Source organism: Gracilinanus agilis, chromosome 3, assembly GCF_016433145.1.
Source record: "Gracilinanus agilis isolate LMUSP501 chromosome 3, AgileGrace, whole genome shotgun sequence".
Taxonomy (NCBI): Eukaryota; Metazoa; Chordata; class Mammalia; order Didelphimorphia; family Didelphidae; genus Gracilinanus; species Gracilinanus agilis.
In genome coordinates, this window is record NC_058132.1 from 429,098,626 (window position 1) to 429,111,593 (window position 12,968).

At 32.1% G+C, this 12,968-nt stretch overlaps 1 protein-coding gene across 1 annotated transcript in view; it reads right to left on the bottom strand.

The window, feature by feature from the left end:
* The window catches only part of ROBO1 (roundabout guidance receptor 1), a 1,014,586-nt gene that overhangs the window by 161,902 nt on the left and 839,716 nt on the right, over positions 1-12,968 (bottom strand). The window contains exons 5-7 of the mRNA XM_044670323.1: positions 7,705-7,825; positions 4,520-4,658; positions 3,344-3,471 (exon numbers count right to left, since the gene is read on the bottom strand). Of these exons, the coding sequence (XP_044526258.1) occupies positions 3,344-3,471; positions 4,520-4,658; positions 7,705-7,825 (388 nt within the window). The remainder of the gene's footprint in view (positions 1-3,343; positions 3,472-4,519; positions 4,659-7,704; positions 7,826-12,968) is intronic.

Here is a 12,968-nt window from a genome sequence, read left to right on the forward strand (position 1 = left end):
ATATATATATATATATATATATATATATACATATATATATATATATATATATATATATGGAAGGGTAAATTTTCTTAACTTATAAGGAGATGAAAGGGATCAATGAAAGGGATAATGATTAAAAGGGGGAATCTTAGAAGGGTTAATAGATTAAGAAAAACAGAGCAAGGGGATAATAGTAGGGAGAGAATTATAAATGGATAATATATTATGAAAAATGAAATTACATTTATTGTTTCATTTTATTTATATTATTATTTATATATTATTATATTTATATATTATATTACTTCAGGTAATATCTGTAACAATGATTTTAGAAAAGTTAGTTCCAGTTATTAAATTAACTCTGTATAAGTTTAATAATAGTTAAGAAGAATATAAATCAGAGAAGTAAGTTAGAATTTAATAAAAACTAATAATATTAAGAGCTCTGCTGGAGGAATACAATTTTCAATTTTTTTAGTAATCTAGGGGAGCTTCACACACGTAGCAGGAAATGAGCTGTATTCATTTGAGGGCACAGCTTGTGTTGTCCTAATGAGATAAAAGGAAGACAATCGTGGCAGGTCCAGGACCATATTTGCTCTTGTAACGATCTATACTAAGTAGAGGCTTCTCAGATTTTTATAACAAAGAGAGGCACCTCTGCCTTATCATTATATCTCTTCATAGTGTCAGTGTGATAGGTTGAGTTTGATAGTGCTAGACTATTAGTTACAAGATTAATTTAAATGCTTAAAAATGTGTATTATCTTAAATTTATACTAGAATTTATTAGCTCTTTACAAATATTGCCAAAATGATTATAATATTCTTCTAACATACTTTGAACATGTGATTCTATTAATCACTTCCGTTAATTAACTCTAAAAAGCCTAGAAAACAAACTGTTGAACATTTAAACTTAAACAAGGTCTTTGTCACATTCTGGGTATGGTGATGACCTATAGTTCTATTTACCCACAAATAAATTTGTATCTTTCAGTTCAAAATTCCAACCTAGATATTCTTATTTCTTTCAATTCACAACTAGGAGGTTATATAAGAGGAGGATAAAAGGGAGGAAAATTTTGAAGGGAGAGGGAGAAAGATAAAAGGGAGACTGAAAAAAATGCAGAGATTACAGAGGTAGAGGTGAGAGGAAAATTACATTTCTGAGGAGGAATAAAATAAAAAGAGAGACAAAGAAAGAAAAAATAGTCATTAAAAACACAATGAAAGGAAATATACAACTAATAATTATGATTTTGATGTGAATAGAATGAACTCACCCATAAAAGAGAAAGGAGACCAGAAGGGATTAAAAACTAGAATTCAAAAATATGTTGCTTACAACACACTTTAAAATGAGACACAAACACAGAGCAAAAACAGACGGATAGAGGTGAATGTAGTATGCTTCAAGTGACAAAAAAAGATCACAGACAAAGATAAAGAAGATCTAATTAAAGAGATAAACAGGAACACTTACATAATGTTACAAGATACCATAACAAAGCATCTACGAACCAAATGTTAACCCATTTTTTAAATTTTTTAAAAATTTTATTTATTTAATGAATTAATTTAGAGTATTTTTCCACAGTTGCATGATACACGTTCTTTCCCTTCACTCCTCCCTCCCCCCTCCTGCAGCCAATGAGCAATTCCACTGGGTTTTACATGTATCATTGTTCAAAACCTATTTCCATATTAGTAATATTTATAATAGAGTAATTATTTAGAGTCTACATCCCCAATCATATCCCCATCAAATGTTTATCTTCTGTGTTCCTACTCCCACAGTTCTTTAAGTAATATGATATCAAGGCTTTTAATTCTTTTCCAGGCTTTCAGGTAGACCAAGGATTTTCAAATTCTCAAATCTCACATCTTACACCAAGATAAATTCAGAAAGGGTAAATGACTTAAATATAAAGAAGGAAACTATAAGTAAATTAGGTGAACATAGAATAGTTTACCTGTCAGATCTATGGGAAAGGAAAGATTTTAAAAACAAGCAAGAGATAGAGAATATTACAAAATTTAAATTGAATAACATTGATTACATAAAATTAAAAAGATTTTATACAAACAAAACCAATGCAATCAAAATTAGAAGGGAAGCAACAAATTGGGAAAAAATCTTTATACGAAAATCTCTGACAAAGGTCTAATTACTCAAATTTATAAGAAGCTAAATCATTGTACAAAAAAGCAAGCCATTCCCCAATTGATAAATGGACAAGGGACATGAAATGGCAATTTTCAGATAAAGAAATCAAAACTATGAATAAGCACATGAAAAAGTATTCTAAATTAGAGAAATGCAAGTCAAAAAACTCTGAGGTACCACCTCATACCTAGCAGGTTGGCCAAGATGACAGCAAAGGAAAATAATAAATGTTGGAGAGCATGTGGCAAAATTGGGACACTAATGCATTGATGATGGAGTTGTGAATTGATTCAAACATTCTGGAAGGCAATATGGAATTATGCCTAAATGGCTTTAAAAGACTGTCTGCCCTTTGATCCAGCCATACCACTGCTGGGTTTGTACTCCAAAGAGATAATAGGGGAAAATATGTATACAAAAATATTTATAGCCACGTTCTTTGTGGTGGCAAAAAAATGGAAAATGAGGGGCTGCCCTTGATTGAAGAATGGTTGAACAAACTGTGGTATATGTTTGTGAAGGAATACTATTGTGCTAAAAGGCATAATCAATTGGAGGAATTCCATGTGAACTGGAATGACCTCCAGGAATTGATGCAGAGTGAAAGGAGCAGAAGCACAGGGGCACAATTGAACATGACAGACTTCTCTACTAGCAGCAATGCAATGATCCAGGACAATCCTGAGAGACTTGTGAGAAAGAACACTATCCACATCCAGAGAAAGAACTGTGGGAGTAGAAACACAGAAGAAAAGCATTTGGTTGATCACGTGGTTGGTTGGGGATATAATAGGAAATGTAGAGTTTAAATGACCCTAGTGCAAATATTAATAATATGGAAATAGGCCTTGATTAATGATACATGTAAAAAGTGGAATTGCTCACTGGCTACAGGAGAGGGGAGATAGGAGGAGAGGGAAAGAACATGAATCATGTAACCATGGAAGAATATTCTAAATTAATTAATCAAATAAATAAATTTTAAAAGGAGAAAGTGAAATAAAAAACAAACTTTCAAAAAATTTAATTAAATAAAATAGATATTCTAGACACATATTATATTACATTACATTACATTACATTACATTACATTACATTACATTACATNCTAGACACATATTACATTACATTACATTACATTACATTACATTACATTACATTACATTATATAAAAAAATAACCTACCTTGTACTGTCAGAGTTGCTGATGCTTCAGCTTTCCCAACCATATTTTCTGCAACACATGTGTATGATCCCATATCACCTGCCATTACCTTTCGGATTTTCAAGGTATGATCATCTCGGATTTCATATCTTAAGTATATATAGAAAGAGGTTAAAAATTCAAGTAATTTGTTTCTTATGTATAATCTTACTACTGCTTATAAGATTATGAGCATGCATGAGAACACCAACACCCCATAATATTAAACTGTTAACTTGAAAACAATCATTTTATATTTCTATAGGTCTCTGGATCTTCAGAACAATATTTCCAAGAAAAATATACTATCTGAAAATGTCCATTTCTCATCAAAAAGGAACTCTAAATTATCTATATAAAACTTATTAATGAACCCTGGAAACATTCTTAACCGTCTGTAGCACCTATTTACTTCAAGGCTTTTACTTCATTCTTTTAAGATAGGGAATTTTGTCCTGAGGATTCCTAATTCCTAACAAATTTAGAGGAATTACAGTTAAATGCGAAAGAACTCTTACCCTATTACCTGGGCTTACAATTATCTTTTCTAAGAAAAGAGAAACCATCTGTTGCTTGTCAGTCATTTTTTTCTGAACCTAAAGTAACAATGTAGAATAATAAATAACAAAATCTATCTGACTTCAGTAGAAAAGCAAATCTTTCCTAGCCTCAATTTTCCTGCCTATCAAACATTAACTCAGGTAGAGTTTCCCTACCTCCAAATCAGCTAACTTGATTGGCTTTTGTTAGACTTTATTGTCTGTCTCTACAATACAAATAATAAAGAGTTACTGTATTATTAGAAAGTATTTTGATAACTGAGGTAAGCAAAGTGGCCCTGTGGATAAAGTGCTGGACCTAGAGTCCAGAAGACCTTAGTTTAAATGTGGCCTCAGATATTTAGTTACCTGTGTGGCTCTGGGCAATTCACTATTTGCCTCAGTTTCCTCATCTTTAAAATGAGCTGGAAACAAAATAGCAAGCCACTCAGTATCTTTGTCCCCAAAAGGAGTCATTAAGAATCTGACATAGCAGGCAAATGACTAAACAAGAAGAATTTTGATAACGATCACAAAATGAAATTATACAAAAATGAAGAATCATTACATGCATATTTTAATGTAATTAACCAGAATATTGACTATATTGACATGATACCTGGATTTAGGAAGCTCTCCATCATCTTTTCTCCATCTTACTGTAGGTACAGGATCACCTCGGGCCTCACATTTAAATTCTGCACTGTCATCCACAGTTACTGCCAAGTTACTAGGTCTCTTCACAAATGATGGTCTCTCTACAAATAAATATATTCAATATAAACATGTTCAATATGAAAGATACATAACAGTGAGAAAAAAATTAAACTTTCATTTATAATAAATTATATTATTTAAAATATCAAATTAAAAAGAAAATGTTCACATATCAAAATGCATTTAATTACTAAACATACATGTTATGCAAAATGTCTTCTCACCAAAATATATAGTACACAATAGGCAATAAAAATATAGTGGTTAATTGTTAATAACATTAATAATGTTGGTACTCTCTAGGCTTTGCAGGGAAGATAGCATTTTTGCTTTCTAGCTATACTTTTCTTCTATTTCTTCTATTACAGGACAATGATGAACTATGATACTTAGATTCTATATTAGAGTCACACATCAGCTTTATAACAATAATTCTTAATTTTTCACAATTATTTTTTAAAATTTCAATCCAGCAATAGGAAAATCCCATACATGACTGCATTCAGATTAAAGTCAAGGTTTTATTCATATGAAAAAAGATGAAGAATAGCCTAATGATTTGGTCAGCTGAATGAGTTATAGAAATATTTGCTATTTCTTAAGCAGTAAAGTTGTAAAAAAAAGCTGTTGAGATACCTTTCTTTGCTTCATCTTTGTTTTAACTTTTCTGTGTCAATTTAGAAAGAGATTTACTTCAAACCAACTTATTGATACTAATGAATCAAATCTGTCCTAAAAGTTGCTGCTACATTACGCATCCGGTCTGTAGTAGAGCATTATTAATGAAAATAGTTTTTAAATTCTTTCAAGAGGAAAAAAGGCACATTAATTCAATATCCTAAATAATAGTTTTAAACTAATTTTTCATATCCTTGTCATAATTTCATATGCAAATATTAAATAAATAATGAATGCAAGTAATGATGCTTATTATTTCAGACTGAAAATTCAAAGAAAGAATGTACTTGAAGACATCTGTAACCCTAGTTTCGTATGCATAATATCCAAACTGGACTTAAGTTAAATTGATTAAACTACTAATAGCATAGCAAGTTGTTAACATGATATAAAAAACAAGGTATTCTACATGAATGATTTTGGTGGATAACTGAAATTTATTTCTTTACTGGCTAAAACATTTCAATTAAACACATTCTTGGAAATTATCAACAACAGAAACATTAATCTGAGATAGAAACAATCAGGGATTCATACTGACTTAGCAGACCCTAAATCAGTATTATCTTTATTGTAGTGTATTATTATTTATTTGAACATATCCCAATTACATTTTAAATTGGCTTTTCTGAATTCTGATATATATGAACTGCTGTCTACTATTTACTATTTATTGTCTTGATTTTGTAAATCCAAATTGAAATTTTCTTGAGGTCTCAAGAGGCAGTGTGGGGCAATGGGTCACATTTTGGACATAGCATCTGGAAGATCTAGGTTTGACACCCCCTCAAACATTTAGTAACTTTGTGAACACAGGCAAATCATTTAACTTCTCAGAGGCCTACTTTCCTCTTCTGTAAAATAAAAATAACTGAATAATTCACAGAATTGCTTTGAGCTTCAAATGAAATAATGCACATAAATCATTTTGCAAAATTCAAAGCATTATAGAAATACAGATTATTATAACAATTATTACTAGTAACATCAGCTATATCACATCATAATTTAGTGTTCCCCTCAAAGCCTCTTGAGATATACAGGGATATCAGATTATATACTAAATATCTGTTTACATCCATCCCCTCAATTCCTTTAGGATGTTAGCTTTCACATCATTCTGCTATAAGTGAATGTGCTTTTAATGGTTACTTATACTTATCCACCAAAATGAATTTATTGTGTCTAAATCAGATGATAAAATTCAGAACTCAGATCAATGTGCTGAACAATCTTGATTTCAGGTAACTACTAAGTAATTCTCCCTTATTTCAAGAGAGAAGCAGCAGAGGAAAGGTTAGGAATGATGTCTATTCTTTCAGAAAGTATCAATATTCTGATTTGCTTTGTTTTAAGTATACATCCTTTGTACAAGAGAAGACTCTGCTGGTTTGAAAAATGGTACCAGGATATGATTGTGTTGTAAGAAAAAATAGAACATTAAATTCAAATTCTATTTCTAGAAAATTGGGGAGATATAAGGTTTTTATTCCTCAATCCTAATGTCTTTTTTTAAAAAATTTATTTTTATTGTCATGCAAAATACATCTCTATATTGATCATTGTTGTTAGAGTTCACTCATACATAACCAAAACCACAAAATAAAAGCCTAAATACACTGACAACTCCAATAGTTCTATCTCTTTAGATGGATGACATTTCCCATCCTAACACTTTTAGGATTGTCGCTGGTCATTGAATTTTGAGTATAGCCAAGTTTTCAAAAATAATCATGATACAATATTGTTGTTAATATGTAAAATGTTCTCCCACTTCTGCTTATTTCACTCTGCCTCAGTTCCTGCAAATCTTTTCAGCTTCTTCTAAAATTAACCTGCTCATCATTTCTGAAATTTCAATATTATTACATCAATGTGTACCATAATTTGTCCAGCCAATCACCAATTGATGGACATCCCCTCTAAAAGTTTTTAAATGACTTAATGAACATGCTCTGTGATAGGTAGCTCAACCGATCACAAGTCTTTGTCATTTCTTTGTCATTTCACTTATGTCTATTACTCATGTTACAGATATAAGATTAACAAGAATTGAAGTCTATTTAAATGAGATACTAATGTTATATTAATATCATGTTTTATTTTAAATAAAATCTTAATTCTGAGTAAACTATGAAGTGATTTTCTTATATAACATTAATCATTATTGGGAATATCTTTATATTACCATCTATAAAAATGCAACTATTAAACATTTTAACACATCAATACTAACAGTAGGTGATTTTAATGGATTTGGCGATGTTGTATTCTGATAGGACAATCAACAACATGATAAATTGTTGGAGAGAATTCTTAAGTTGAGATTCATCCATTCTTATACATCTAAAAGAAGATATGATATTTATATTGGAAAAGACATTTAGATTAGACAAAAAAGTCCTTTACCTAAAACTGTTAGCTCTGCTACTTCACTTTCTCTTTCTCCCACCATATTTGTTCCAACACAAACATATTTTCCAGCATCACTCTTACGTGTATATGTAATCATGAGCTTCCCTCCTCGGATCTGGAAGAAAAAAATATTATGTTAGTCTGTAAGGTAAAAAAACAGCTGACAAAAGTGTAAATGATGGTAGAGTAAGAAAAAAGCAGCATAATCCAGCATCCTCTGACACAACTCAGAGAATCCAACAAAGGCCTGTGGGAACTTCCACAGTCCCAGTGCCAAGCTTTCTAGCACTGAGTCTACTTTATCCCAAGTCAGGGTCCTAGAACCTTTGAATCCAGGGTAGTGTTGAGACCTGTCACCTGAATATGTGTGTGTGTGTGTGTGTACATGTATATATACATACATATATATGTACATCTATGTATAGATAGATAGATAAAAAGCCACAGCATTGTAAAAGATACATATATAATTTATGTTTATTTTATATTATATATAACCTAAATAATATAATAAATTGTATTGGACTTATACATATATTATTATATAATATCAACATATTTTATCTTTGAATACTATAAATATGTATGCTTTCTTTTTTTAAAGTTAAAATAAAAAGTTAAAGTTGGGCAATAAAAAAAAGCCATTAGATTGTGTAATTGGAAATTTTGTACCTTTGAACTACATTACTAAGGAGCCCATTCCTCTGCTGAAATAGACAGGGAGATAAATTCGGCTCTTTCCTTCCTATAATGGCAGCTGTGGATATGGGACTTTTGAACAAGTACAATAGCCATGGACACGTGTTTTTATTTTGTTAGATAAATACCTTTTTATTCCTTTACAATAAATCTTATAAAAATATAATATTTAAAGTTATTATTATATATTCATTTTAATTTTTACATGATGATACACAAAGAAGAGAAATCTATATACCTTAAACCTACATATAGCCTATAACTAAATACTTCACTGAATTTTTACAATAAGGTACCATAAAAACCCTATAGGAGAAAAAGAAAAAAATTCAGACTTCTTCTCTGGTACAAAGGGAAGGCCAAAAAAATTTCCATGTATCATTTCCTGATCATGGGGGAAAGTGCACATAATTCTAGTGATATGGAAGAGATACCTGTTGTTGCTGCTAGAATAAATAAATAAATAAAAGATTTTAAGGGCTAATTTTTTTTTGTTATACATTTTTGAAATACAACATGTAGATTGCTTATTTAGGCATCATTTTCAGGGAGTCTAATGTCTCTACTCATCCTGTTTTTCAGGTAATTTATTTTTGATAAGTAGAAATATTAAAACCTCTGGAAACTATGGCTGAATAAGAAATCTACATGCCTTACTTAAAAAATTTATAACAGGGGACAGCTGAGTGGCTCAGTGGATTAAGAATCAGGCCTAGAGATGGTAGGTCCTGGGTTCAAATCTGGCCTCAGACATTTCCTAGCTGTGTGACTCTGGGCAAGTCAGTTGACCCCATTGCCTAGCCCTTACCACTCTTCTGCCTTGGAGCCAATACACAGTATTGACTCAAAGACATAAGGTAAGGGTTAAAAAACAAAATTTTTTAATGTATAACAAAATTTTTCCAGGGCTATTAGAACTAGCGTATAAAGTTCCATCTCCTACTATAGTCTGGGTGGATTAGAGGAGTTTGATGGTGTTTTTTTCATTTCATAAAGCAAGTTCATCCCTGGTGCATGTTTTTGTGGAGCTAAGTTTATTTGAAACATTTTCATTTTTCACTGTCCTCTCCAGGTTATAAGAGTTTCTCAAAAAATGATATGCACTGGTTTAAAATGCTTTAGAAGAAGTATCTAGAATACTTACAGGGTTATATTCCTGTTCATAACTAAAGATAACAAAAATTTCTCCTACATTAAAGCCATATGCTTATTCTCTGTGAGTACTCTCTAAGAACTTCTCCAAAGCAGCAGGAACCCCGTCTTCAGAAGGTTGTATCTTTTTCTGTATGGTACACTGAGCAACAAAATAATATAGTACGTAGGGGCAGGTATTCAGAAATGTAGGTATTTAACTAAAGCAAAAGAGTGGAGTCTGATTTATATCCCTAGTTTGAGCTAGAAAAACTACAATGAGAAGGGCTTTTTTCTTCTTCCTGAATGTGAAAATATAATTCTTATTACCTTTGCATATGCAGTAAAAGCCATATCTCCTTAAGGCTATAAATTAAATAAGCTCTTAGTCTAGTTGCATTGTGGTATACATAGTGTACTCTGTAATCAATGCTTAAAATCACAAAGATGAACTTGAATTGAACTCATCTGGTATGCTTTCATTCTCTACCCTAAAGCGAGTGAGATGATTCACAGTATCTGTTACAAAGGAATTTTTTTCAAGCATCACCACCACAATATTATCCACACACCTCTCAGGTTAACATTCTAAACTGAATAGGTCTAATTAGGTAGAGCAGTTACACAAAATATCATCTGTTTTTCACTACATTAACCTAACATGTCTTGAATTAAATAGACCAAAAGGGAAACCACTAATTATATTAGGAGCCTTGAAACTGATTTCAAACTGTTAACTACAAAACTGTCATACATTTAAGTTATTTTAATCCTTTTAATAGTTTTAAACTCAAACTCTGTGATTTTACTTACAAAAATATTTTAAAAACTGTAATAATTAATTAATAGCATGGTGACCTATAGGCTAAAGAAAGAACCCTTGGATAGTGTCACGTCTACAAATACCTGAAGAAGTGAATTTCTTAGTAATTTCATCCTCATCCACTTCCTTTTAAATGCGTACAAACAAATATTATTAATATAGATAAGGAGTGTGTGTATGTGTGTGTGTGTGTTATAGATACCTGAATTTGGTCATTTATTTACAATAACACTCACCTGACTACTAAATTGTTGCAATATTAAGTAATTTGTATAGTGGTGAACCCGACTCACTGCCTTGTTATTGTGGATGAGCTTACATAAAACTATGAGTTATGCATGTATCCAAGATTGACAAGTCACAGTGGTATGTTTTGACAAAGGGTGATCCACTTGAAAAGATAATGGCAAACAATTACATTATGTTTGCCAAAAAACCCCCATGGATAGTGGGCCTGACATGCCATGGTCAATGGAGTCATAAAGAGTTAGACAACCTGTGACTGAACAACAACTTCAACAAAATAGTGGTGAAAGTATGAGGCTTCAGGATTATTTGGTAGTGATGTCAACTTTCAATCAGTTCTACCTTTGGGCTAACCTGAGAAAAATTATACTTCATGCATAACATTGCACTATTACAACTAGTCCTTTGTTATAACATCAATGTATATCGTTAGCTGGACTTTATTAGATTAGAAAATCTATTTGTAAATAAGAGGTCCAAACACTTATGTTTTCAATATTTGTGCTACCCATAAATGTATTAATAAAGATAACACTACATGTTTTCCAAAATCTAAATGCTACATAAAGAATTTGAAATTTATTCTCTTCTCCTGCAAAAAAATGATCAGAGAAATTTATAGTCGTTAGAAAACAAAGGATTAATGAACCCTAATCTCTATTTGAAAGAAGACTTGCCTTTTGTATCTGATAAGTGGTCACCCAGGCTCCACTGAAAACCTTCAAATAAGAGGAAAAGTCTATTCTGCTTTTAGATATCACTAAATGGAAGACTTTTTATTAGTTGTTATAGCAAGCCTAAATCTGCTTCTTTTGTCACTTTGGTTCAATGTTCTCATTGCTTCCTTCTGGAACAAAGAAGAATGATGATTACTTTTCCACATCAGTATCCTTCAAGAGACCTGAAAATATCTCATTACCTATGAATCCTTTCTTCTCAAAGTAAAACATTCCTAGTTCCTTCAATAGATATGGTAGGTGGGCTTCAGATAATTTATATTCATATTTAGATATTATATGCATTTATATATGCTAGATACTATGCTAGGTACTAGGAATATAAGTACAAAGAATGAGAAAATCCATACTTAGTGAATTTTACTGAGTGACAAGTGCATATGCACAGCTAATAAAAACCAATATACAAAAAGTTTTTTAAATGGTAGTTTGGGAGTGAGGACAATAATAGTCAGTGGTAGGGATTGGGAAAGACTTCATGAAAACACGGTGCTGGAAAGTCATCTTAAAAGAAGAGGGAACCTCTAAAGAGAATATAAAAAGAAGTGCATTCTTGGCGTAGAGGATTATCAGTGTGCAGGTAGAGGTAGAGAGATGAGGAATGCATTGTTGTGGGTGAGGAACAAAAAGAAGTGCCAGTATGGCTAGATCTTGAGAGAGGAGGCCGAAAAGATAAACCTGTGGATAGGAATAATAGACCTGGCCTCAACTTTTTTGTATATGGATTATATGATTCTCAGCAAGTTATTTAACTTATTCAGAAAATTCTCTAACAAGCTGCAGAAATTAAAACCTAAATTGGAAGGCCTTTCCTCTCCTGAGAGTTCCCCATACCAATGATATCACAAGTCCAATTCTCACTGTTATACTTGTGGACAGAAAGAAGACCTCTTAAATTAACTTATTCCCTTTCCTAGCTCTAAAAAGGGGATTTCCTAGAAAAATGGGAGGTGTAGCACCCAGAAAAGCACCCAGAAAGTCATTTATAGCAGAGGAGTAGTGGTACAAGAAGAGGCCCAGAACTCACATAGTCTGACCTTTGGGTAAACAAGGGGATCAAAGAAAAATAAATGAGACAGAGGCTATCTGGGGCACTTTAGGAGGTTGGAAGCCAGCATTATTTTTTATAACTTGTTGGGATGATCTAGTTGGCTTTAAATGGAGAAGGAGAAGTAAGAAGCAGGACAGAGATTAGTAAGTCATGATATATGTTATGAGGAAAGGGTTGCAAACAGGTAAGAGAGATTTTATACAAAGAGCAGTGTGCAAGACTTTACTGCATGCTCTGGAACCAGAGGCTGTGAATGATGGGGCATTATAAAAAAGGACACTTTTGGACTTTCTGTTAGGGGGAAAGCCTAAAGCTAAAAACTTCCTCTCATTTGGGATCTTTACAAGCTTTAGAGGGGGTTTGATTCCTTTCCCCTTGAAGACAAAGCTTCAGATCCTGTGATCCTGTTCAGATTTATCCTTCATACCTGTGATCCATTCAAGTACCTGTATCCTGAGAGAATGTTCCCAACTGCTGTGAAGATCTCTGCCAGCCAGTCAGTAACTGTCTGTGTGAAGGCCTGAAGCCATCTTGGGCCTAACCAGAAGAGGTTTGATCCCTGAAATAAAGG